The sequence below is a fragment of the Oncorhynchus kisutch genome, linkage group LG14 (genome assembly GCF_002021735.2).
Source record: "Oncorhynchus kisutch isolate 150728-3 linkage group LG14, Okis_V2, whole genome shotgun sequence".
Lineage (NCBI taxonomy): Eukaryota > Metazoa > Chordata > Actinopteri > Salmoniformes > Salmonidae > Oncorhynchus > Oncorhynchus kisutch.
In genome coordinates this window covers 35,145,022-35,169,270 of record NC_034187.2, presented here as the reverse complement: position 1 = coordinate 35,169,270, position 24,249 = coordinate 35,145,022, and the positions used below count along the sequence as shown (strand labels likewise).

The window sequence follows — 24,249 nt, the reverse complement described above, 5'->3', positions numbered from 1 at the left end:
TCATGACATTAAATGCTTATTTACTAAAACTGAAATTCACTTTTTGTCATCCTCTTTGATGGGTTAAAAGTATTATTTTAGATGTATCATCATTTCACAGAAGAAAAAACAAACAAAGAATTGACACATGCTATTTGTTTTAATCCATAAACAGAAATGTTGTCTTTACAAAACATTGTTTCTTCTTCCAAAACACTTGGATATCAAATGAACAAAAAACACAGTTACACCCTATTTACAATATAGCAAACAATATAGCAATTTGAACATTCAAAGATAAAATGGGAAAGATAAAATGGGAAAAGCGAAACAGCTGAATCTGCAGTTTTGCAGTTTACTCAAATTACACATAAAAAATGGATCACCAGAAATCTACAAATACAATAATAACCACTGTGTGTGTAAAAATAGAAACAACACCACATACAACTTATTCCTACAATACAGTCCGAGACCCAAAACGAGAGGTATGCCGAATTTTACAGGTAGATAAGTGTGAGAGTTCCATTATGTTCCAACGAGGCATGACCTCCGCATACACTGGGATGGGATTCCCAGTGTTGGGATTCAATCAAACCTTTACTGTGGAAAAATTACATTGTTAATGCACATTAAAAGAAAAATGCAATTATGTTTTCCCCCAACAAGTAAACAATTTGTTTGCACTCAAATCAATCATTTTTCATGGTACGGACAGAATGTTATTTTCCTACAGTATGGTTTTAACTTGACACCTTCCGGGCCCTTTCACATGAGTTTTGGCCTCTGAAACCTCTAAGGCAAGACTTGGAGCTGCATTTGTCAAACATGTACTTTTTAAAATCTTGTGTGAACACATCATCCACGTACAATTTTATGTTCCATTTTAAAAACTGTTTTAAAAAAAATCGAACTTATCGAACCAATTACACAAAGTCTCTTGTCATGGAAAAATCCTTAAAAAACGAAAACATGTAACAAAGACATTTGTAAACACTTTCACCTCTTTTAAACCATCGCTTAATTTGTACTAAATAAGGACATTGTGAATTATACAACACACAAAAGACTTCTCTTTCATCCAAATTGTCAGTAAAAACAACAACCATTAAAAAACACTAGAATCAATATTAGGAAGTTTACATTTGTACCAACAAATAATCCTCATAGGAAACATTGTTAAAATGAATTAATTTAACAACATGTTCATATTTCTTTTCTAAATTCAAAAATATCAAAATGGGGTGCTAAGTATATTCAATGTAGTTAGAGTAACAGTACATTCTGTGGAGCTCTGTCATTGGTACTTTGTACTGTGAGGAAAACTAACAGATGTCAATGAGGTTCCCCGAATGTGACATTTGAAAGTTCCTAGAGAAATCAACAAAGAAACCACTAAGCTAACCCTGACACATGCTACAGAACTATCTTCCACAATGGAATCATTTGGCATTACCATGGATCAACAACTATCTAAGCATCTCTTTGAATTCGTTTTTTAACATTTCACTTGATAATACACCATTAGGAATACTGGACAAGTTTAGAGGATAAATTGCACTCTTATATTTAAGAATTTATATGGATTATCAAACAAGGAATATGTGGTGCCTTCCACTTATGCCCCAATACTTTAATACATCTGATTTACACTAAATATACCTCAGGACGAAATACTACATTTTCACTACATGTGGGAAGGTACATTTCTACCCCTAAAAGCGCAATATGTTTCAGATAAGTATGATAGTCTTTGACACCATTAATATTTGTTGAATATAAGTTAAGTAAGTACTTGGCTTGGGAGTTTTCATTTCTAAGTGCCAATTTCAATGCATTTGGTAGGGATATGTTACCTCTTTGAGGTGCTGAATGGTGCAGGTCATTTTTATTTATTTCCATTTTCATCTTTAGCTACGGTATGTTGATTCCTGCATTTATTTATTTCTTTCATTCTTTCTTTCACAACAGATGCTACTGTGTGTCACAGGCAAAAGAGGAATGTTCATAAAAAACATGTATGCAGGGAAAAGAAAGTGAGAAATAAGAACTGAAGGAAACTTTGCATATGAGAGTTAATTCTACTCTCAGCTGTACAGAAGAACTCTTCAGATGTACAATTTGTAATGAAATAGCTTTTTACAGAGACATTATTGAACATTCAGAGGAATTCCTGAGTTTAATCTCCCATGATGAGAGCCAGGGAGTGAGTAAGGGAGAGAGAGAGAGAGAGAGAGAGAGAGAGAGAGAGAGAGAGAGAAATGTATACCCAGCTAGCACATAATGTTCTGAGAACTATATGTTTCTTAGAACTTGGTGAGAGTGTGGTTGTCCTATTTTGCTTACAACCTTTCCAAAGGTTGTAACTATTATGTACTTTGTACTATTATGGTGCATAATAGTTGCTTGGCTTTGGAACATTCTCAGCACATTTAAGGAACTTGACAATAAGTTATTTTATTGGTATTTCATTACTTTTAAGAGAACGTTTCCTAAAAGTTCAACGTGGTTACATTTCATTTCAATTTTGGTAATGTTCTAGGAACATTTTCCAACTGGTTTGACATTGGGAATGTTCTCAAATTGTTCAGAGAACGTTAAGAAACAATGTTCTTCTGAGGGAATTTCGGTACTTCAGTATAACGTTTCCTACAGGTTTCCTCATGGTTCCATTTAAAGTAATGTTCTCAAATTGTTCAGAAAACGTTAAGAAAACTTTCCGTACAAAAAAACACAAGAAAACTTTAGTAACGTTCAGAGAACGTTCTAAGAATGTTATTTAAAAACATACATTCCATTCTCAGAAGGTGAAAAACCTTTCCATAAAAATCACAAGAAAACTTTAGTAACATATACATGTTAACATATACATTCCGTTCTCAGCAACAACAAAACTCTCTCTATCCTCTATCTTGTTAAGCGTGTTCAGGTGTGTTAACCGCACCCACTTATCGGCCACACCTGATCTTAACGAGTGCTTGTTTTCCTTGAAATGGGGTCTGTTTGAATAGACAAAAATGAACAGTTTTGAATGCGTAAAAAACATGGCATGCTTGCTCCATCCTGGTGGTGCAGTGGACTAATTCCATGGATATAGAACAGAAGACTAAAGGTTTGAATCTCACTGATGCCGTGTCACAATAAAATATAATTGCGTTTGCATGATTAATGCCTAAGGAAATACATTTCCATGTATCTTATCTGTGCTTGGAGTTCAAAAAAGTTAACACAAAATAAGCTAGCAGTGTTATTAAACATCTTAATGAAAGTTTTAAGGAAGTCATTCAAAAACCTCCAAATAACCAATCATTTCTGCTCTCAGAGCGTTAAAATCTCCCAGGAAAACGTTCTAGGAACCATAGTAAGACGTTATCATAACTTCCCTGCAACCGAAAAATAAACATTCCCAGAACAGGCAAAATGTTCCCTTCTATTCTCATTTAAAAAACGTTCAGTTTTACCGGTCAGGAAACGTATGGCTTCGTTCCCACAATGAATGTGAAACCAAAAACATACATTGCCACAACTTCCAACGAATTAAATGTGCTAGCTGGGTGGAGAGATAAAGAGAGAGGGGGAAGCTGCCAGTGCTATGTCTTAAGGAGTTTGATAACTCCAAATACCTGTTTTAACAGTATTGCTGATAAGACAACTGTAGTGTCATCCTTTAAAAAACACACATAACAAATGTATTTCAAATTTTATACATATCAAGGTAGAGATGTGTGTCATAATAACAATAAAAACACTAATGGTTGCTAGCTATTCAGTCGTTGCTAGCTAGGTACAGGCCTGTCCGGGCTGTTCTTCTGTCGTGCATTTCTCAGTCATCTCTTGACAGAAATCCACCGAAACAGTGGGGCTACACACACCCGGAGATGCTCCAGGCTCTAGGGAAGACTCCGGGTCCTTCTGCCCCAGGACAGACACCTCTGTCTCCACACCGCCCTGACCCCTCCTAAGCCTCTGCCCAGAGCCAACATCTCTCTCCACAGGGCTTTCATAGGAGCAGGGTGACTTGGCCAGGCTGCCCTCTGAGGTTGGGGAGCTTGGGTTGGAAGTGAGGTCGATGCTGGCCATGATGGAGATGCTGTTGGTGGCAGCGATGGGATCGCTTGGCCTGTGTGTAGGGAGCAGGGCTTTGGTCTTCTCGGGGTTCCCCTGCACCTCCCTGCACACCTCCTGGGACACAGCCTGGGACAGGTAGGAGAGGTTCTGCCACAGCTCACCCATACACACCTTCAGCTGGTTCCTCTCACTCAGTAGCTTCTCCTTCTCATGCACCTGCAAGGAAACACACATACAGTACAGTACATGTATGTTATGAGTACATAGAGAATAGACACACAGCTTACTCTCATGGAATACAAACATATAGAAAATCCATTCATATACAGTGCATAACCAGTTTACCAAAACCTGCTCTCAAAATATTAAAAAAACTGACAGTCCTACAAAATGCTAACCGTAAAGATGAACCTTTTTATGATAAATAGACCTTTGTGTTAAAACAATGTACGTACCAATTTGCGTATCTCCACCTCCAGGTTCTGGATGCAGTCTAGCTTCCTCTTGCGGCAGCGCTGGGCGGCGATGCGGTTCTTACTGCGCCGCCGGATGTCGTGAATGAACTCCAGCTGCTCTGAGGTCAGTTTGTGCATCTTTATCATGATCTGGAAGTCATTACGGGGAAGGTTGGTGATCTGATCCACCGGGAATGGAAGTTTGACCTGGCAGACAAATAACAAAATACAAAGAAGAATGCATTGGGGATATACAGCAGTTTCTATCTTCTCTGGTGTACAATACAACACAACTTTATTGTGCATGTTACAGTGAACAACTGAAATGTGTCCTCTGCTCTAATTACTCAACTCCCCCAGATAACACACACACACACACACACACACACACACACACACACACACACACACACACACACACACACACACACACACACACACAGTTGAAAGAAGCCCAGGGTGTACCCACTCAGTCCACTAGGTGACACTGTCATTCTACCTATTGTAGATGGTCGTAGCCTGTACATGATGTTCCACTACATACACTACATGAACAAAAGTATATGGACACCTGCTTGTCAAACATCTTATTCCAAAATCATGGGCATTAATATGGTGTTGGTTCCGACCTTTGCTGCTTTAACAGCCTACAATTCTTCTGGGAAGGCTTTCCACTAGATGCAGGAACCTTGCTGCAAGGACTTGCTTCCATTCAGCCACAAGAGCATTAGTGAGGTCGGGCACTGATGTTGGGAAATTAGGCTTGCAGTCAGCATTCCAATTCATCCCAAAGGTGTTTGATGGGGTTGAGGTCAGGGATCTGTGCAAGCCAGTCAAGTTCTTACACAACGATCTCAACAAACCATTTCTGTATGGACCTCGCTTTGTGCACAGGGGCATGTTCATGCTGACACAGGAAAGGGCCTTCCCCAAACTGTTGCCACAAAGTTGTAAGCACAGAATGGTCTAGAATGTTATTGTATGTTGTAGCGTAAAGATTTCCCTTCACTGGAACTAATGGGCCTAGCCCGAACCATGAAAAACAGCCCGGGGCATTATTCCCCATCCACCAAACTTTACAGTTGACACTATCCATTCGGGCAGGAAGTGTTCTCCCGGCACCTGCCAAACCCAGATTTGTCCATCGGACTGCTAAATGGTGAAGCATGATTCATCACTCCAGATATCGCGTTTCACTGTGGCAAGCTTTGGCATTGCGCATGGTGATCTTGTGCGGTTGCTCTGCCATGGAAACCCATTTCATGAAGCTCCCGATGAAAGGTTCTTGTGCTGACGTTGCTTCCAGAGACAGTTTGGAACTCGGTAGTGAGTGTTGCAACAGACAGACGATTTTACATGCAACGCACTTCAGTACTAGGCGGTCCCGTTCTGTGAGCTTGTGTGGCTGAGCCGCTTGTGTGGCTGAGCCGTCGTTGCTCTTAGACTTTTCCACTTCACAATAACAGCATTTACAGTTGAACGGGGCAGCTCTAGCAGGGCAGAAATTTGACGAATTGACTTGTTGTAAAGGTGGCATCCTATGACGATGCCACGTTTAAAGTCACTAAACACTTCAGCAAGGCCATTCTACTGCCAATGTTTGTCTATGGAGATTGCATGGCTGTGTGCTCGATGTTATACACCTGCCAGCAACGGGTGTAGCTGAAATAGCCGAATCCCCTCATTTGAAGGGGTGTCCGCATACTTATATAGTGTATTTGAAGCGCAGATATAAATCAATAGTTTATATTAGTCAAAAACAGTGGGAGGAAGATTTTAATTATTAGCGGATGTTCTCAAACTGATGTTTAAGATACAATAAAGTTATCTCTGTTAACGTCATAAGGAACTCCTCCAATGTAAGTAGTTGTCTGCATGATGTTCCCAATTGAAAGTCTTAGTATTCAGTGTTTAATGGGTCAGTATATGCTGTGTGACGTTTTGTCATGTCTCAGAGAGAGCTGGGGAGAGGCAGGGGACTTAGGGAGTGCTCGGTTTCAGCTGTGACCTTGGGGGAGGGGGGCTCTCTCTATCTCTCAGAGCTGGATAGACATCTATATATAGCCCCTCCACTCACACCAGTCCCATAACAAGGTTAGGATGACAGAGTGAGCTTCAGACACAGCCGTAAATCCTGTCCTTCTCTCTCTCTTGTTCTGGTTTCCATTTTTAACTCTGCCTCCCTCTATTCAGTTCATTACACCGCTCTGTGAGTGGGTCAGCGCTAAGAAGTAGGCCTCATCTGTTTCAACTGGTGTGTGTCTGTATTATATGGGCCAGGTTCTGGGCCTGGTGCTCTGTCTCCAGGCAGGGGGCTCGCATAGTGGACTGTCCTAGTTAGGAGTGTCTAAACTGGGGGAGGGTGCCAGATGGTAGAGGATACAGGGACACAACACCTTGTACCTGGCCACTGTGGATCCTGGGGTGTGTGTGTGTCTGTTCTGTCTGAGCTAAGTGTGTCAGCGCTGAGAACTGGTATGAGCATATGGACACACACACACTCCTCACCTCCCTTTCAGACTTGAGTGAGAAAAATCGCTAATGCATCAACCCTCACTATGAACAGAACATCATTTTATTGCACTAATTAAAAAACGACACCTCTATGGAGCTATGTGACTGAGAGTTACTTCAATTTCCTTCCGTTCATCAAAAAAAAAAAACTGTGCCTAAAAAGTTGAATAATTCTATCCCTGTTTGAGTATTTTCAGCAGACATTCATTGTATTACATGAATCTCTTTCCCACGCACACCCGTTCCAACAACCTCTGACTGACTGACTCATCACTGGTCCTGAAATAGGGACTTGAATCAAACGAGGACACTGATACAGATGAGTTAATAGAAGAAGCTGCTGTGTGTGTGTCTCTCAGAGAGGAGCTGAATGACAGGCTTCAGCCCACAGTGCAGCACAGAAGGAATCATCACATTTCTCTCCACACAGCAACATGAGAGACTGAGTGTGAGCTTAAACATTGCCATGGCAACCCCTGCGGTTCTCTTGATATCAAGGCAGTGTGAAGTCAAGGCAGTCAAGGTCTTATCCTCAAGAGGCTAGGCTGTGTGGATGGATGGTGTGTACCAGTATGGACAGTGTGTGTGTGTATGGATGGGCCATGACTATAGCTTTAGAGATGAATAGCATCACAGATGACTAGTACTGTTCTAAACTCTCCAGGCTCTTCTTCCGCAGAACAATGGTTGTCATACCAATAACCAGTCCATTCATTTACCACTGTCTCTCTGTCTCTTTCTGTGTCTTTTGTCTCCACCACTGCTTTCATAGCAGTTCATAAAGTGGAGTGATCGTAGCAACTTGTTCAGAAATGTTGCCCTTTTGGTTTAAAAAAGTATATTTCCAACCATCAGAAAATATTTACCACAACCTACACTCTTAGTAAAAAGGTGCTATCTAGAACCTTAAAGGGTTCTTCGGCTGTCCCCATATGAGAACCCTTTGAAGAACCCTTTTTGGTTGCAGGTAGAACCCTTTTCGACAGAGGGTTCTACATGGAACCCAAAACGGTTCTACCTGGAACCAAAAATGGTTCTACCTGGAACCAAAAGGGGTTCTCCTATGGGGACAGCCGAAGAACCCTTTTGGAACCCTTTTTTCTAAGGGTGTAGTTCATCATTTTAGCCATAACACTAGTAATATCTTGACAGAGCAAACCAATTTCGAAACCCATCGCACAGATTGCAATCGTAATATAGAGTGTAGATGAAGTATTCTGACCTCAGGGCCTGGCTCTCTGGCAGGGCCGGACTCACTGTCTCCCTCTGAGAAGGACCCAGATTCATCACTGGAGTTGGCCCCATACGAACGTTCACACTTGATCTTGGCACGGCCCTGAGAGAAGATGGCTTCCCCCACCACCATCCCACCGTGCTCCCTCTGCTCCCCCACCAGACAGCGAGCCAGGCCAGAGCCCGACACAGAGCATGGGGAGGAGGAGAACTCAAACTGGGGCATGTTGGAGGGCGAGTCCCCACTGCCCACGTCCTCCAGGTAAGAGAAAGATGAGCAGGAGCTTGAGGTGCGTGTGCGGGGCTCGCATGGAGGGGAGCGGGGGGAAATCTTAATGGGCAGAGGACAGCTGGTCGTGGGTTGCGCTCGGCAGGCCACTGTCGGCAGGGGGTCCTGGAGGACCGTGGTGAGGGTGGTGGAGGAGGATAGGGGAGAGTAAGGCTGGCGGCAGGGGAAGGACTGACTAACACCTGTCCACAGGGATTTTGATGTGATCTCCAACAGATCTTTTTCCAGAGACTTCCGGTCGCAGTAGGATTGAGACGGTGTTCCCAGGCGGTCGCACACTCCAGAGGAGAAGATGACGCTGCTACGGCGATCCAACTCTACTTCCTGCTTGCTGAGACCATCTGAGGGCAGAGGTTGCATAGTCACACCATCCACAGACAAATGCACTGTCCCTGCAGACCCCGCCCTGAGGTCCCTTCCACCCTCACCTTGAAATGCCCCCCTGTTCCTGTCCCTATCCCTGTTATGGGCTAATGAGCGTTCATTGTTCAGTAGCTGCTGGGTGAGAGGAGTGGTAGGTAGAGTGCTGTCTGGGTTACTGAGATCCAGGAGGCCCCTCTGGAGGTAGGAGCTCAGGCAGGATGGTGAGCCTCTGCTGGGGGGACGCTCTGAGGGCTCCGGCCACATCTCCATCTCCAGGACATCCTGGCTATCCTCTGACAGTCCTGGGGGACTCCCCTCTCCCTCGCCCCAGGAGCGGGGTTCCTCTTTGATTCTGGAGGGGGAGAGGGGGTGAGGTTGTCCCCCTTGACGGGTGCTGCTGGTCTCTGAGAGAGGGCCTGGGGAGGTTGAGGTATGGCAGTGTGACGAGGAGGCTGAGGTGACGCTGTCATCGTCGTCATTCTCTCCGCTGTGCTTGGCGCAGGCCTGCTGGTACTTCCTGTATTTGGGGCATCGTGGGAGGTCAGAGGTCAGGCTGCTGGTGAGGGACGTGAGGGTTGAGTGATTGGGCCGCCGCCTCGTCGCTGAGGATGACGTCACCCTGAGCTTCTCCGACGATGCGGAACCACCACTACCGTCCATCTCTGTGATGAGGTCATCGGTGTGCTCCTTGCGGCAGAGAAGGCCATTGTTGTGATCAGCTGTGTCGCTGTGCAGCTGGGCCTGCAGAAAGCGGAAGCAGGAGTCCTCTAGGTTGTGAACGCCCAGGAAGTCAGCACAGCGGATCACCTCATGGATGTTCTCTTTGCTCAGAACCAGCTTGGCTGTGTAGGCAAACTGTAGCAGCGGGGCAAACCCCCTGGCTGTGACCTGGTTAGGGGAGGAAAAGAGGAAACGCAGTGTTAACATCTATTGTGTTGTTATTGGTCCTGGGGATTTTGTGTAGGGAGAAAGCTGCTGCTTACAATGCTTACACACAGGCAAACAAACCCTGCAGTGTGGACTACCCATTCATGTTTTTATTTAGACATTTTTACGAGAGAGAGAAAGAGATAGAGAGAGAGAACATCGTTACAACACTGTATATAGACATAATATGACATTTTAAATGTCTTTATTATTTTGGAACTTCTGTGAGTGTAATGTTTCACTTTTGTTTATTAACTACTTCACATGCTTTGGCAATGTTAACATATGTTTTCCACACCAATAAAGCCCTTGAATTGAATTGAATTGAAAAATTCCTGGGGGCTCGTCCTTGTCTGAAGGTGAACGTCACCCAACCTTAAAATATGTCTCTCCCTCCCTTGTCGTCTTCTCCCCCTTCAGCTTGCTATCTCTCCCCTCCACTTTAGCACCTCCTAGCACCTTCCTCTTCCCCTCTTTTCCCCCTCCTAGCTCCCCCAATCTTCTCCTGCCCCTCATCATCTCTTGTTCTCTCTCATAGTAGCTGATAGCCAGCAAGCCTGGTGTGTGTGTGTGCGTGCAGCGTGTGCGTACCTGAATGTGTGTGTGTGTGTGTGTCTGAGTGTGCCTGTGTGTCTGTGCCTGTTTATGTGTGTGTGTGTGGGGGGGGGGGGGGGGGTAGAGTGCTGAGTGTTCTGAGGCTCTGTTTTCAGCTAGCGTCAGCAGCTGCCTCCTATGCCTGCATAAGCATGTCTTTATGAACCCATAGAAGCATGTCTTCATGAACACACAGAAGCATGTCTTCATGAACCCACAGAAGCATGTCTTCATGAACACACAGAAGCATGTCTTCATGAACCCACAGAAGCATGTCTTTATGAACCCACAGAAGCATGTCTTTATGAACACACAGAAGCCAGGCTAGTTACCTTTAATGTTACTACCATCCTTCCTAATAAAGGCAGGGAAAGAAAGAGGGAAAACTAAATGAGAGACAACGGAGAGAGCGAGAGAGAGGAAGAGATAGAGAGAGACACTACAAAGCAAAAAGGAGGCAAGCGAAAGGATGGATAGAGAGAAAATGAGTGTGAGTGAGAAAAATAAAAAATTCACACTACAAAGGATAAAGGAGACGAGAAAGGGAGAGAGAGGACGTCTGGTGAGAAAGAAAAGAGAGATGTGGAAAATAAGCCATTCGGTCGCTTGAGCAAACGCTGTCTGGCCGACCTCGCGGTTGTACATGACGAACCAAAGTATATATCAATTATCTTCAATAATAATGGTTCAATAATTGCACTATTTTAAAACCTGTAGTGAAACCTGTGCAGAAGTTCGGGATATGGTATGGGGTATGCAAGTACAAAGTGTGCATGCGCAAAACCACAAGTGGGCAGTTGATAACAATCCCTAACTCATTCTTCCTGGGCCCGTACAACGGGAAGATCCCTTCCCTAGACAGACCCCTCGATGTTACATCTCCCAGAGCCTGGACCATCAGGGAGATGTTGGAGACGTGGAGACCCTGAGTCTCCAAGCATGTGCACCCTGTGTGCAAACGAGGCCCACGACTTCTTCATGTGTCCCCCAGTCTTATGTCTACAAATCAAATCAAATCAAATGGTATTGGTGACATACACACAGCAGATGTTATTGCGAGTGTAGCGAAATGCTTGTGCTTCTAGTTCCGACAGTGCAGTAAAATCATCAATCTAACAATTCCACAACAACTACCTAATACATACAAATCTGAGTAAAGGGATGGAATAAGAAAATGTACATATAAATGTATGGATGAGCTATGACAGAGTGGCATAGGCAAGACGCAATAGATGGTATAAAATACAGTATATACATATGGGATGAGTAATGCAAGATATGTAAACATCATTATTAAAGTGGCATTAATAAAGTGACTAGTGATCCATTTGTTAAGAGTGGCCAATGATTTCAAGTCTGTATGTGGGCAGCAGCCTCTATGTGTTAGTGATGTCTGTTTAACAGTCTGATGGCCTTGAGATAGAAGCTGTTTTTCCGTCTCTCGGTCCCAGCTTTGTGTACCTGTACTGACCTGGCCTTCTGGATGGTAGCGGGGTGAACAGGCAGTGGCTCAGGTGACTGTTTTTGGCCTTCCTGTGACATCGGGTGCTGTAGTTGTCCTGGAGGGCAGGTAGTTTGCCCCCGGTGATGCGTTGTGCAGACTGCACCATCCTCTGGAGAGCCGCGCGGTTGTAGGAGGTGCAGTTGCCGTACCAGGCGGTGATACAGCCCGACAGGATGCTCTCGATTGTACATTTGTAAAAGTTTGTGAGGGTTTTAGGTGACGAGACAAATTTCTTCAGCCTCCTGAGGTAAAAGAGCCGCTGTTGTGCCTTCTTCACCACACTGCATGTGTGGGTGGACCATTTCAGTTTGTCTGTGATGTGTACGCTGAGGAATCTAAAACTTTCCATCTTCTCTACTGCTGTCCCGTCGATGTGGATAGCGGGGTGCTTCTTCTGCTGTTTCCTGAAGCCCACGATCATCTCCTTTGTTTTGTTGACTTTGTGTGAGAGGTTGTTTTCCTGACACCACACTCCGAGTTCCCTCACCTCCTCCCTATTGGCTGTCTCGTCGTTGTTGGTGATCAAGCCTACTACTGTTGTGTCGTCTGCAAACGTGATGATCGAGTTGGAGGCGTGCAAGGCCATGCAGTCATGGGTGAACAGGGAGTACAGGAGGGGGCTGAGCACGCACCCTTGTGGGGCCCCAGTATTGAGGATCAGCGAAGTGGAGATCGTTGTTTCCTACCTTCACCACCTGGGGGCAGCCCGTCAGGAAGTCCAGGACCCAATCGCACAGGGCAGGGTTGAGACCCAGGGCCTCAAGCTTAATGATGAGCTTGGAGGGTACTATGGTGTTAAATGAGCTGAGCTGTAGTCAATTAACAGCATTCTTACATAGGTATTCCTATCCAGATGGGATAGGGCAGTGTGCAGTGTGATGACGATTGCATCGTCTGTGGACCTATTGGGGCAATATGCATATTGCAGTGGGTCTAGGGTGACAGGTAAGGTGGAGGTGATATGATCCTTGACTAGTCTCTAAGCACTTTATGACAGAAGTGAGTGCTATGGGGCGATAGTCATTCAGTTCAGTTACCTTTGGAACAATGGTGGCCATCTTCAAGCACTTCTGGACAGCAGACTGGGATAGGGAGCGATTGAATATGTCCGTAAACACACCAGCCAGCTGGTCTGCACATCCTCTAAGGACGCGGCTAGGGATGCCGTCTGGGCCGGCAGCCTTGTGAGGGTTAACATGTTGTCTTACTCACGTCGGCCATGGAGAAGGAGAGCCCGCATTCCTTGGTAGTGGGCCGCGTCAGTGGCACTGTGTTATCCTCAAAGCGGGCAAAGAAGGTGTTTAGTTTATCTGGAAGCAAGACGTTGGTGACCGTGACGTGCCTGGTTTTCTTTTTGTAGTCCATGATTGTCTGTAGACCCTGCCACATACGTCTCGTGTCTAAGCCATTGAATTGCGACTCCACTTTGTCCCTATACTGACATTTTGCTTGTTTGATTGCCTTGCGGAGGGAATAACTACACTGTTTGTATCCGGCCATATTCCCTGTCATCTTTCCATTGGTAAATGCTGTAGTTTGCGCTTTCAGTTTTGCATGAATTCCGCCATCTATCCACAGTTTCTGGTTAGAGTAGGTTTTAGTAGTCACAGTGGGTACAACATCTGCTATGCACTTCCTTATAAACTCACTCACCGAATCAGTGTATAAATCTATATTATATATCCCAGTCCGCGTGATTAAAACAATCTCGAAGCGTGGATTCCGATTGGTCAGACCAACATTGAATGGTCCTTGTCACAGGTACATCCTGTTTGAGTTTCTGCCTATAGGAGGGCAGAAGCAAAATGGAGTCGTGGTCAGATTTGCCAAACAGAGGGCGGAGGAGGACCTTGTATGCATCGCGGCAGTTAGAGAAACAGTGATCCAGTGTTTTGCCAGCCCAGGTACTACAATCAATATGCTGATAGAATTTAGGTAGCGGTGTTCTCAAATTTGCTTTGTTAAAATCCCCAGCTACAATAAATGCAGCCTCAGGATATATGGTTTCCAGTTTGCATAGAGTCCAGTGGAGTTCCTTGAGGTCCGTCGTGGTATTGGCTTGAGGGGGATATACAGGGTTGTGACGATAACCGACAAGAATTATCTTGGGAGATAATACGGTCGGCATTTGATTGTAAGGAATTCTAGGTGAGGTGAACAGAAGGACTTGAGTTCCTTTATGTTGTTACAATTACACCATGAGTCGTTAGTCATGAAACATACACGCCCTTGTTCTTCCCGGAGAGATGTTTATTCCAGTCGGCGCAATGCACAAAGAATCCCGGTGGCTGTACAGACTCTGACAGCATGTCCCCAGAGAGCAATGTTTCCGTGAAACAGAGTATGTTACAATCCCGGATGTCTCTCTGGAAAGTAACCCTTGCCCTAATTTAATCTACCTTGTTATCTAGAGACTGGACATAGGCGAGTAATATACTCGGATGCGGTGGGGGGGGGGGTGCGCCTCCGAAGTCTGACCAGAAGGCTGCTCCGTCTACCTCTTCTGTGGCAACATTGTTTCGGGTCAGCCTCTGGAATCAGTTTGAATGCCTTAGGTTGTTCGAGCAAAGGATCCGCTTCGGGAAAGTCATATTCCTGGTCGTAGTGCTGGTAAGTTGACTTTGCTCTGATATCCAATAGTTCTTCCCGGCTGTTTGTAATAACACTTAAGATTTTCTGGGCTAACAATGTAAGAAATAATACATTAAAAAAACAAAATACCGCATAGTTTCCTAAGGCCTAGAAGCGAGGCGACCCTCTCTGTCGGCGCCATCTTGCTATTGTCCCCAATACAGCCCAGGGGAAGAGCCGGGAGAGGAGAGAGAGCGAGAGACAGGGCCACCGACCCCAACAGTGAGTTCCATCCCCCACACCACGACAGAGCGTGAGGTCACCACTACAGGTTCAAGCGCAGCTTAGAGGCAGATGCTAGTGAATGAGAGAGAAGCAGAGGGAGCTGAATCCAAAAGTTAGGGTGGCCAGATCTCAGAGGTGTAGGTGTAGAGGGAGCTGAAAGTGTAAACGAGAGTATCCAGTACCCAAGTCCAGCTGCAGTGAGAGTGAGGAAGAAGAGTCCTTTGAGGAGATAAGCGAGTCAGACTTTAGTATTAATTCTGCGACCCCCAAAAGAGAGAGAGAGATGACAATGAATCCCATCTCCCCCTGCCCACATTCTCTCTGCTCCCTTCCCCACCAGAGTTAGTTCCCCCCACCACTCAAGCAGGTTAAAAATAAAGATGAGAAACCAAGTCCCCAGTAGAAGGTATGCAAATAATCTAAAAGAATACCATACTTTGCAAACATTGATAATTTAATATTTGACTGCTACTTTAGAGGAATGAAAATAAGAGCGATAAATGTATACACAGCATCTGATGCAAATAAGAAAATATATTATTTACGAAACTAGGGGCTATTTATGTGTGAGATATTCAGTAATTATATGTAGGGATTTGAATAATCTAATGATTGGGTATCTCAGACAATTTCAGACATTTAAATATTAACTGGAACAGTCTTTTGAACAAAACTATCAATAAAGTGATTTCTGATGAATTATATAGTAGTGAAGTGGCATACCTGACCCCTGCAAAAACAAAATAATTTATTAACAATTCTACTCTGTGCACTACTGTCAAAACATTTCAGAGATACTGCCTGGGTGATTTCAGTACGACAGGTAGTCATCAATATTAGTTATTTATTGTGTAGGCTGCTAAATGGTTTTATTTAACCTTAATTTATTTAATTTATTTAACCTTTATTTAACTAGGCTAGCCAGTTAACAACAAATTCTTATTTACAATGACGGGCTACCAAAAGGCAAAAGGCCTCCTGCTGGGGCGGGGGCCTGGGATTAAAAAAATTAAATACAATATAAATATAGGACAAAACACACATCACAAAAGAGAGACAACACAACACTACATAAAGAGAGAGCTAAGACAACAACATAGCAAGGCAGCAACACATGACAACACAGCATGGGTAGCAACACAACAACAACATGGTAGCAGCACAAAACATGGTACAAACATTATTGGGCACAGACAACAGCACAAAGGGCAAGAAGGTAGAGACAACAATACATCACAAAAAGCAGCCACACCTGTCAGTAAGTGTGTCCATGATTGAGTCTTTGAATGAAGAGATTGAGATAAAACTGTCCAGTTTGAGTGTTTGCTCCAGCTCGTTCCAGTAGCTAGCTGCAGCGAACTGAAAAGAGGAGCGACCCAGGAATGTGTGTGCTTTGGGGACCTTTCACAGAATGTGACTGGCAGAATGGCTGTTGTATGTGGATGATGAGGGCTGCAGTAGATATCTCAGATAGAAGGAAGTGAGGCCTAAGAGGGTTTTATAAATAAGCATCAACCAGTGGGCATTGCAACGGGTATACAGAGATGACCAGTTTACAGAGGAGTATAGGTGCAGTGATGTGTCCTATAAGGAGCATTGGTGGCAAATCTGACAGCCGAATGTTAAAGAACATCTAGCTGCTCGAGAGCACCCTTACCTGTCGATCTATAAATTACGTCTCCGTAATCTAGCATGGGTAGGATGGTCATCTGAATTAGGGTTAGTTGGGCAGCTGGGGCGAAAGAGGAGCAATTACAATAGTAGGAAACCAAGTCTAGATTTAACTTTAGCCTGCAGCTTTGTTATGTGCTGAGAGAAGGACAGTGCACCGTTTAGCCACACTCCCAAGTACTTGTATGAGGTGACTACCTCAAGCTCTAAACTCTCAGAGGTAGTAATAACACCTGTGGGAAGAGGGGGATTCTTCTTACCAAACCACATGACCATTGTTTTGGAGGTGTTCAGAACAAGGTTAAGGGTAGAGAAAGCTTGTTGGACAATAAGAATGCTTTGTGGTAGAGCATTTAACACAAAATCTAGGGAGGGGCCAGCTGAGTATAAAACCGTCTCACCAGCATATAAATGGATTGGAGAGCTTCCTCCTGCCTGAACTATCTTGTTGACGTAAATTTAGAAGAGCGTGCGGCCTAGGATTGAGCCTTGGGGCACTCCCTTGGTGACAGGCAGTAGCTGAGACAGCAGAATTTCTGACTTTCTACACTCCACTAGTTAGCAAACAAGGCCAAAGGCCCCTCAGAGATACCAATACTCCTTAGCCGGCCCACAAGAATGGAATGGTCTACCGTATCAAAATCCTTGGCCAAGTCTATAAAAATAGCAGCACAATATTGCTTAGAATCAAGTGCAATGGTGACATCATTGAGGACCTTTAAGGTTACACATCCATAACCTGAGCGGAAACAAGATTGCATACCTGAGAGAATACTATAGACATCAAGAAAGCCAGTCAGTTGATTATTGACAAGTTTTTCCAAAACTTTTGATAAACAGGGTAAAATAGAAATAGGCCTATAACAGTTAGGATCAGCTTGATCTCTGCCTTTAAATAAAGGACCACCCGTGGCTGCCTTCCAAGCAATGGGAACCTCCCCAGAAAGGAGAGACAGGTTAAAAAGGTCAGAGATAGGCTTGGCGATGAGAGGGGCAGCAACCTTAAAGAAGAAAGGGTCTGAACCATCTGACCAAGATGGTTTTGGGGGTCAAGTTTAAGGAGCTCCTATAGCACCTTGGACTCAGTGACTGCCTGCAGGGAGAAACTTTGTAGCGGGGCAGGGGAAAAAGAGGGAGAACCATCGGGGATAGTCGCATTAGAAGGGGTGGGAAATTAGGAAATGTTGGATTGGCAAGGAGGCATGGCTGAATCAAATCGGAATCCTGACATGAAGTGGTGATTAAAGAGCTTAGCCATGTGCTTATTGTCAGTAACAACCACATCATCAACATTAAGAGACATGGGCAGCTGTGAGGAGGAGGGTTTATTCTACAGGTTTTTAACTGTTTTCCAGAACTTCTTGGGGTTAGACCTGCTCCTTAAACTAACTTTGGCCTTCCGGATAGCCTGAGTGCACTTATTTCTCATTTGCGTGAGAAATAAGGTCTTTCAACAAATGCAATTATTGAGGTGGAGTAACTCTGCTGTGACGAATGCGCTGAGAGTCAGGAAGCAAGTTCAGGGAGTGTTTAAATAAATCAAATAAACACGAAACGCAAACAACGCACCGACATGAAAACAGAGTCAATAACACCTGAGGAAAGAACCAAGGGGAGTGACAAATATAGGGAATATAATCAAGGAGGTGATGGAGTCCAGGTGAGTGTCATGAGGCGCAGGCGGGCGAGACGATGGTGACAGGTGTGCGGGATAATCAGTAGCCTGATGACCAAGAGGCTGGAGAGGGAGTATACGTGACATCTGCAAGATCATGGTCGAACCAGGGGATGAACCTGTTTTTAATTCAAATTGTCTTTATGGGGGCGTGTCTGTGAACAATACCACTGAAAATATCAAAAAAGAAGGTTCAAGCGTCTTCGACGGAGGGGGGTCAAGCTGATTCTATATCATTTAACATAGGCCAGTTCATGAAGGAAGGCTTGCTCATTATTATTTTTTTAGCAATCGTCTATGACAAATCAGGACAGGTCGTTTCAAAGAGGAGCCATTACGAACACAGGCTGTAAAACAGTGATCACTAAGGTCATTACAAAAAACAACAAACTGATACCTATCAGGATTATTTGTGAGGATAACTTCGGGGAGAGTAGCCTTTTCTGGGTGTTTGGTGTCATACCTTGCGGGATTGGTAATAATTTAAGAAAGATTTAGGGAGTCCCATTGCTTCAGGACTTGGTCAGTTGGTTTAAGCATGTCCCAATTTAGGTCACCAAGCAAGACAAATTCAGACTTAGTGTAAGGGGTCAGGAGAGAGCTTAGGGCAGGTAGGGTACAGGCCAGTGCTGATGGAGGACGATGGCACCCAGCAACAGTCAACAAAGGGCTCTTTGAAAGTTTAATGCTTAAAACCAGCAAATCAAATTGTTTTGGGACTGAAGGTGATCCTTGGTAAATATTGCCACTCCCCCACCTTTGGAAGATCTGTCTTGCCGAAAAAGGTTATAACCAGAAAAGTTAACATCAGTTTTCAAAACACTCTTCCTTAACCATGTCTCAGTAATGACCAACACATCTGGATTGGAGCTGTGAATCCACACTTTCAATTGATCCATTTTAGGTAACGTGCAGAAAACCCAGGCTTTTATGAGAGCAGAAATCAGTGAAGCAGATATCAGAGCACAAGTCAGAATTGGGGCTAGCAACAGTAGATGGGCCAGGGTGTACATGCACATTTCCAGATATCATCAACAGTAATACAATCAAGGCACAGCAGAGGACAGGGATAGATCTGCAGTGCTGATTTATGACATCTGAATGTGCCTCAGATGGCAACAAGATCCTATTGTACAGCAATTTCATCAGCTAACATGTTCACAAAGACGGCGAGAGGTGGTTAGAATAGGATGGGAGGCCAATTAGGCAGGTCAGTTTAGAACAATGAGTGCCAGAGTTAGGAATCGTGTGTGCTGTGTGTTTGTGTGTTGCGTGTGTGCACATGTTCATTTGCATGTGTGCATATATGGACCTGCGTGTCAACATTTTAATTGTATGACTTAATTTGCCCTTTTTCCTTTCAAAACAATGACCAGTGCGTGCTGCAGTAAAGTGGAGTTGTTTTGTCAAAAGTGAATTGTGTCCTATGCCTAATTGTCATGATGAAGAGAATTTAGAAAACCTTTAAGTGAAATACTACAGAAGTAAAGAAATAGCGGATCTGATGAGAATGATCGTGTTTGATGTATGTATAAATCCCAAGTCAAGGTGTCTTTGATATTTACGTGGATTACATTACTAAAGAAGTATGGTGGAGAATATTATGCATTGACATTACTTAACAAATATTGTGGACAATAATATGCATTATGAACAGTACAATGTGGAAGACAAGATGTCTATGAGACTATAAAACAACATTATTGTTCAAACACTTATTTATTTATTTCAAACCAAAATTAAACTAAAAACAAGAAGAAAAACAATCTCTGTGGAAACTATTACATCTGTAAACCATGCTATGTATTTATGAACTTAAATGTATTGATGTGAAAGTTGATTTGTATTCAGGTGAATTATTTATGATTGCAAAATGTGTAAAAACTTGAATGAAGATATATATTTTTTAAACAAACCAAAACTGAAATAAGCCATGCTTTCTAGTCATTAGAGGATGGATTCTGACATGTGAAGTGGTTCAGTCGTTGATAGTGATTACTATATGAGGTAGAGTCAAATAGATAATCAAATTGACAGATCTAGGACATTATATGCTAATGGCAGCCACTGGGATGTGGGCCGGGGCTGTTCCGCCCGCAATTAGATATAGCGGCAGAAAGATAACGTTTCACTGATTCCAAAAAATTCACACAGGGTTTTCAGGAATCCTTCCAACACTAGGTAAACAAGCTATTGGAATGCTTCAGTGTGACACCTGAGCAAGCTACTCGGCCGCCTCCCTGTCTCTATCTGACTCTCTCTCTCTCTGACTCACACAGACACAAAAGATCATGAATTTTGAGTACTCAATAAGTCTAGATTCTCTCTCTCTCTCTCTCTCTCTCTTTGACTGACACTTCCTTTTTACCACTCTATTGCAGGTATCTGAATGTAATGGAAGGGCTGTGTAATAATACATTGTAACAGTATAAAATGGCCACGCCCAGGGGTGCATAAAGTCTTTCAAGTCAAGTTATTAGCGCTTTCTAAGGGCTGTTAGACATACATATACATGTACGTGATTGGTCATTACCCACCTTGTCAGACAGGCTGATGATTGGCTCCTGCTCGGGGTGTGTGTGTCCCAGCAGCACCTGTAGGAAGTATCTGCTGCTGGCTGCCAGGACGGCCCTGTGGGCCCTGATCTCCGTCCCCTCCACCACCACCGTCACATCACACAGGATGTCCTGCCGCCGCTGGTCCTCCAGACTCAGCAGCACGTTGGCACAGTGCACCGTTGACTCATACACGTACATGGGAGCATCCCCGGACCTGACGTGGGCATGAGCCCCCTCATCCGCAGACATCCTGCTCACGTCCTGCAGAGAACACAACACACAGACAAGATGTTTGTTGGATACACAGTCAATGGACCCAAAGGATGCAAAGGACCTCATTTCTCTGAGGTTTCTTTTTTTCTTTCTTTCTTCTACAAATATGGAGAACAGAAAACGCTGTCTCTCTCCTCCATACACGTACAAACGTGCCCACGTGCATGCACACACAAGCGCACAAACTTTCATTCTGTTCAGGTGTTCAGTTAGACGGGGGACATACCACAGTAATGACATACCTCAAATGTGTTTTTATCACCTCTTCGCCACTAGCTTCAACAGAGAATCCTGGATTCAACACCTCTGCAAGACAAACCTGACATACATCCCGTGATTTTCCTAATAGGATACACATGTAGTCTCTGGACTAGTCTCTCTTGACCCACATTCATAGCTCAGACGGTCATGGCGATTTGAGATTACTAGCCTACAGCACAAACAGCATTATCTTGTTGTGCTGATTCCTAGGAAAGGACAACGATGACATTAGTTAAGGGCTCTAGCGCGCTACAGACAACAATGATTGAGCGTAAATTGTAAAAAATAAAAAATGTAAAGCACATTGGAAATCATATGATGTGACAATAAAAGCATCGAAAATAAATACGTTATTTGCAGGAAGTCTAAGGTAGCGTCACTCAGTATGGTTCCACATTGATTCAAAGTGGTTCAATGCAGAGGCATTTTTCATTGTGCTCATCTCAACACTGGAGCACTTAAAGCTCCTGCAGCCCTACAGACAGCTGAGGCTGCAGTCTGTCTATTTGAGCCCAGGAGTGTGTGGTGTGTGTGTGGACTCATCATGCTTGGAGGGGTTTCTTTCTGCTGAGTCACGGTGTTTTAATGTGCAGAGCCTGGAGCCAGGGGCCTGCTGCAGAGGAACAGACTCCAGGGGGGGAATCTTCTCAGAATTCTAAATGGTCTACTATTTGCCCTCAGGTTACCTTTATGACTAGGGGAGAAAAGGCTCACAGTAGCATCATAATATTCCCTTTCTTTGTAGCTCGATAAATAAACGGTGATGCTTGCAAACACTGTTAATAAGCCACTTTGGTGTCCCTCTCCTCATAATATTTGAGTTATTACAGAATATACATTTCGGCATTGATATTTTCCCCCATGTCAAAATACTGTAATTTTCTAGAGCAGTGTTGACTAGTACTATTACAGTAATACGCGTGATGCCATTAATTGGTCTTGATTGAACAGATTGATTGCCATGGTCCATAGATGATTTCATTCGTAGTCTCTGTGAGCTAAGCAGGCCAGCAGTAGAACAGAACCATGTTCTCTTTTTAACGGTTTGAATAATGTAGAGGACAAAACAACAAGGAGGACAAAAACAGACAAAGAACTTGTTCCCTTTCCATGGCCTAATCTTCCACACCTTCCATCTCTCTCTGCTGCATCTACAGGACAACCACAACCTTCCCTCGTTATCTTTAATACACCGATATGTCTATGGAAACTAGCCATAACTTCAAACCAGTGTCAATACCCTTACAATACCTTGCGAATTAGACTAGCAACCACATGACATACCTTTGTATATTAGACGAGCTATCGTTCTTATGTTTGACACTTGATCTTCAAAGTCCAATTCATTAACTCACCAATAACACCAGATGAATATTTAAAAAACAGTCTGTTTCTGTAAACAAGCCGTTGCAGCTCGTTTCATCATGTTGTCTGTTGTGTGTGGATGACATATTTCGACATCATATTTGTCTGCCAGACAGACAGCTTCTAGACAGACAAGCAGCTAACTGTATAATCATTACTCCAGGCTTCTGGGAGTCCAACTGTTAATGCTTGACGAGAGCCAGGGGAGGAGAGCATATCCCCCTGCTCACCCCTCCTTCTCATCCCTTCTCGTTCCACTCTCAGCATGTCACAGTTCTGGGATCATATTGGAAATAATTGAGCTTTGACTGGTTCAGACTGAGGGTAGAGCTAGTTGGGTGAAATAAACAGGACGTGAATTGAGGTTGGCGGGGTATACACAGTATAGAAAGTGCTGTAGGACTGTTTTGCCTTGATGTGCCCGTAGGTGACTACATTGTGATAGGCTACAGTGTACACGGAGGTTGCGTAGGCAAAATCAGACATCAACTCAGAGATAAATATCAGTTGTCATTTTAGAGTACAACAGACTAACAAAGAGGAAGAGAATTCGTCTTTCAGAATGAAATAACCAGCTGGTGATACAACACTATTATTATGAACAACGACTCAGTGAGGAACTGTGTGTGTGTATGTGCATGTGTGTGCGTGAGTGTGACATTATAAAGGCAATAAACAAACACATTAACAAAGGGCACAGTGGGAGGGTCTCCCTAAGTCTCCTTTGTAGATGACTTTCTGAAGCTGTACAGTATCAGTGACAAACAATTAACAATTAAATATTGAACAGCTCCTCTGGGTCTCACTGTCTCTGCCTTCTGTTCAAATGAACAAGCTCAGCACTAGATAGCACAGCTGTGATAGGCACTTACCTAACTTCATTGTTGAAGTATAAAAACATTAGTTACAAAACCCGTTCACAGTGTTGGTTAACTCCTGAGCTTCCTCGGGTGTCCACCGAATTAAGTAAATCCGCTTTTAGTTTTAACATACCTCACTGCTGGAACGATTTACAAAACTCATTACAATTGCCACTAGGGCAAACTAAAGTATTGATTGAGGTCCTTGTAGCTGAGAAATGTCATTGTTTTTCTTATAAAATTGTACATTGTATTGATCGCTGTTTTGTTTCATATCGTATTTTGGATATTTACGTTACTGTGATCAGGGCACCGTTGTGAATGAGACTCGGATCTCAATGGGTTAGCCTCAGAAGCTCAACTCAAAGGAATGCCACATCGATCCACATCATCTTCCATAGTTAGGGTTGCAAAGGGAGGGTTATATTACTGCAAACGTTCTATGTTTACCAGTAAACTACGAGAATTTTGGTAACGTTCAATGATTTTATGTTTTTTATTTATTTATTAAATAAAGATATTTATCTTTATTTAACCAGGTAGGCCAGTTGAGAACAAGTTCTCATTTACAACTGCGACCTGGCCAAGATAAAGCAAAGCAGTGCGACAAAAAACAACAACACAGAGTTACACATAGGATAAACAAAAGTACAGTCAATAACACATTAGAAAAATCTATATACAGTGTGTGCAAATGGAGTAAGGAGGTAAGGCAATAAATAGGCCATAGTAGCAAAGTAATTACAATTTAGAAAATTAACACTGGAGTGAAAGATGTGCGGATGAGGATGTGCAAGTAGAAAT

The 24,249-nt window shown here is 43.6% G+C and overlaps 1 protein-coding gene across 1 annotated transcript in view; it reads right to left on the bottom strand.

The window, feature by feature from the left end:
• Positions 1-120: 120 nt before the first annotated feature.
• The window catches only part of LOC109903912 (transcription regulator protein BACH2), a 48,655-nt gene continuing 24,526 nt past the window's right edge, over positions 121-24,249 (bottom strand). The window contains exons 2-5 of the mRNA XM_020500921.2: positions 20,666-20,947; positions 8,239-9,789; positions 4,503-4,709; positions 121-4,263 (exon numbers count right to left, since the gene is read on the bottom strand). Of these exons, the coding sequence (XP_020356510.1) occupies positions 3,760-4,263; positions 4,503-4,709; positions 8,239-9,789; positions 20,666-20,935 (2,532 nt within the window). The 5' untranslated portion in view covers positions 20,936-20,947 and the 3' untranslated portion in view covers positions 121-3,759. The remainder of the gene's footprint in view (positions 4,264-4,502; positions 4,710-8,238; positions 9,790-20,665; positions 20,948-24,249) is intronic.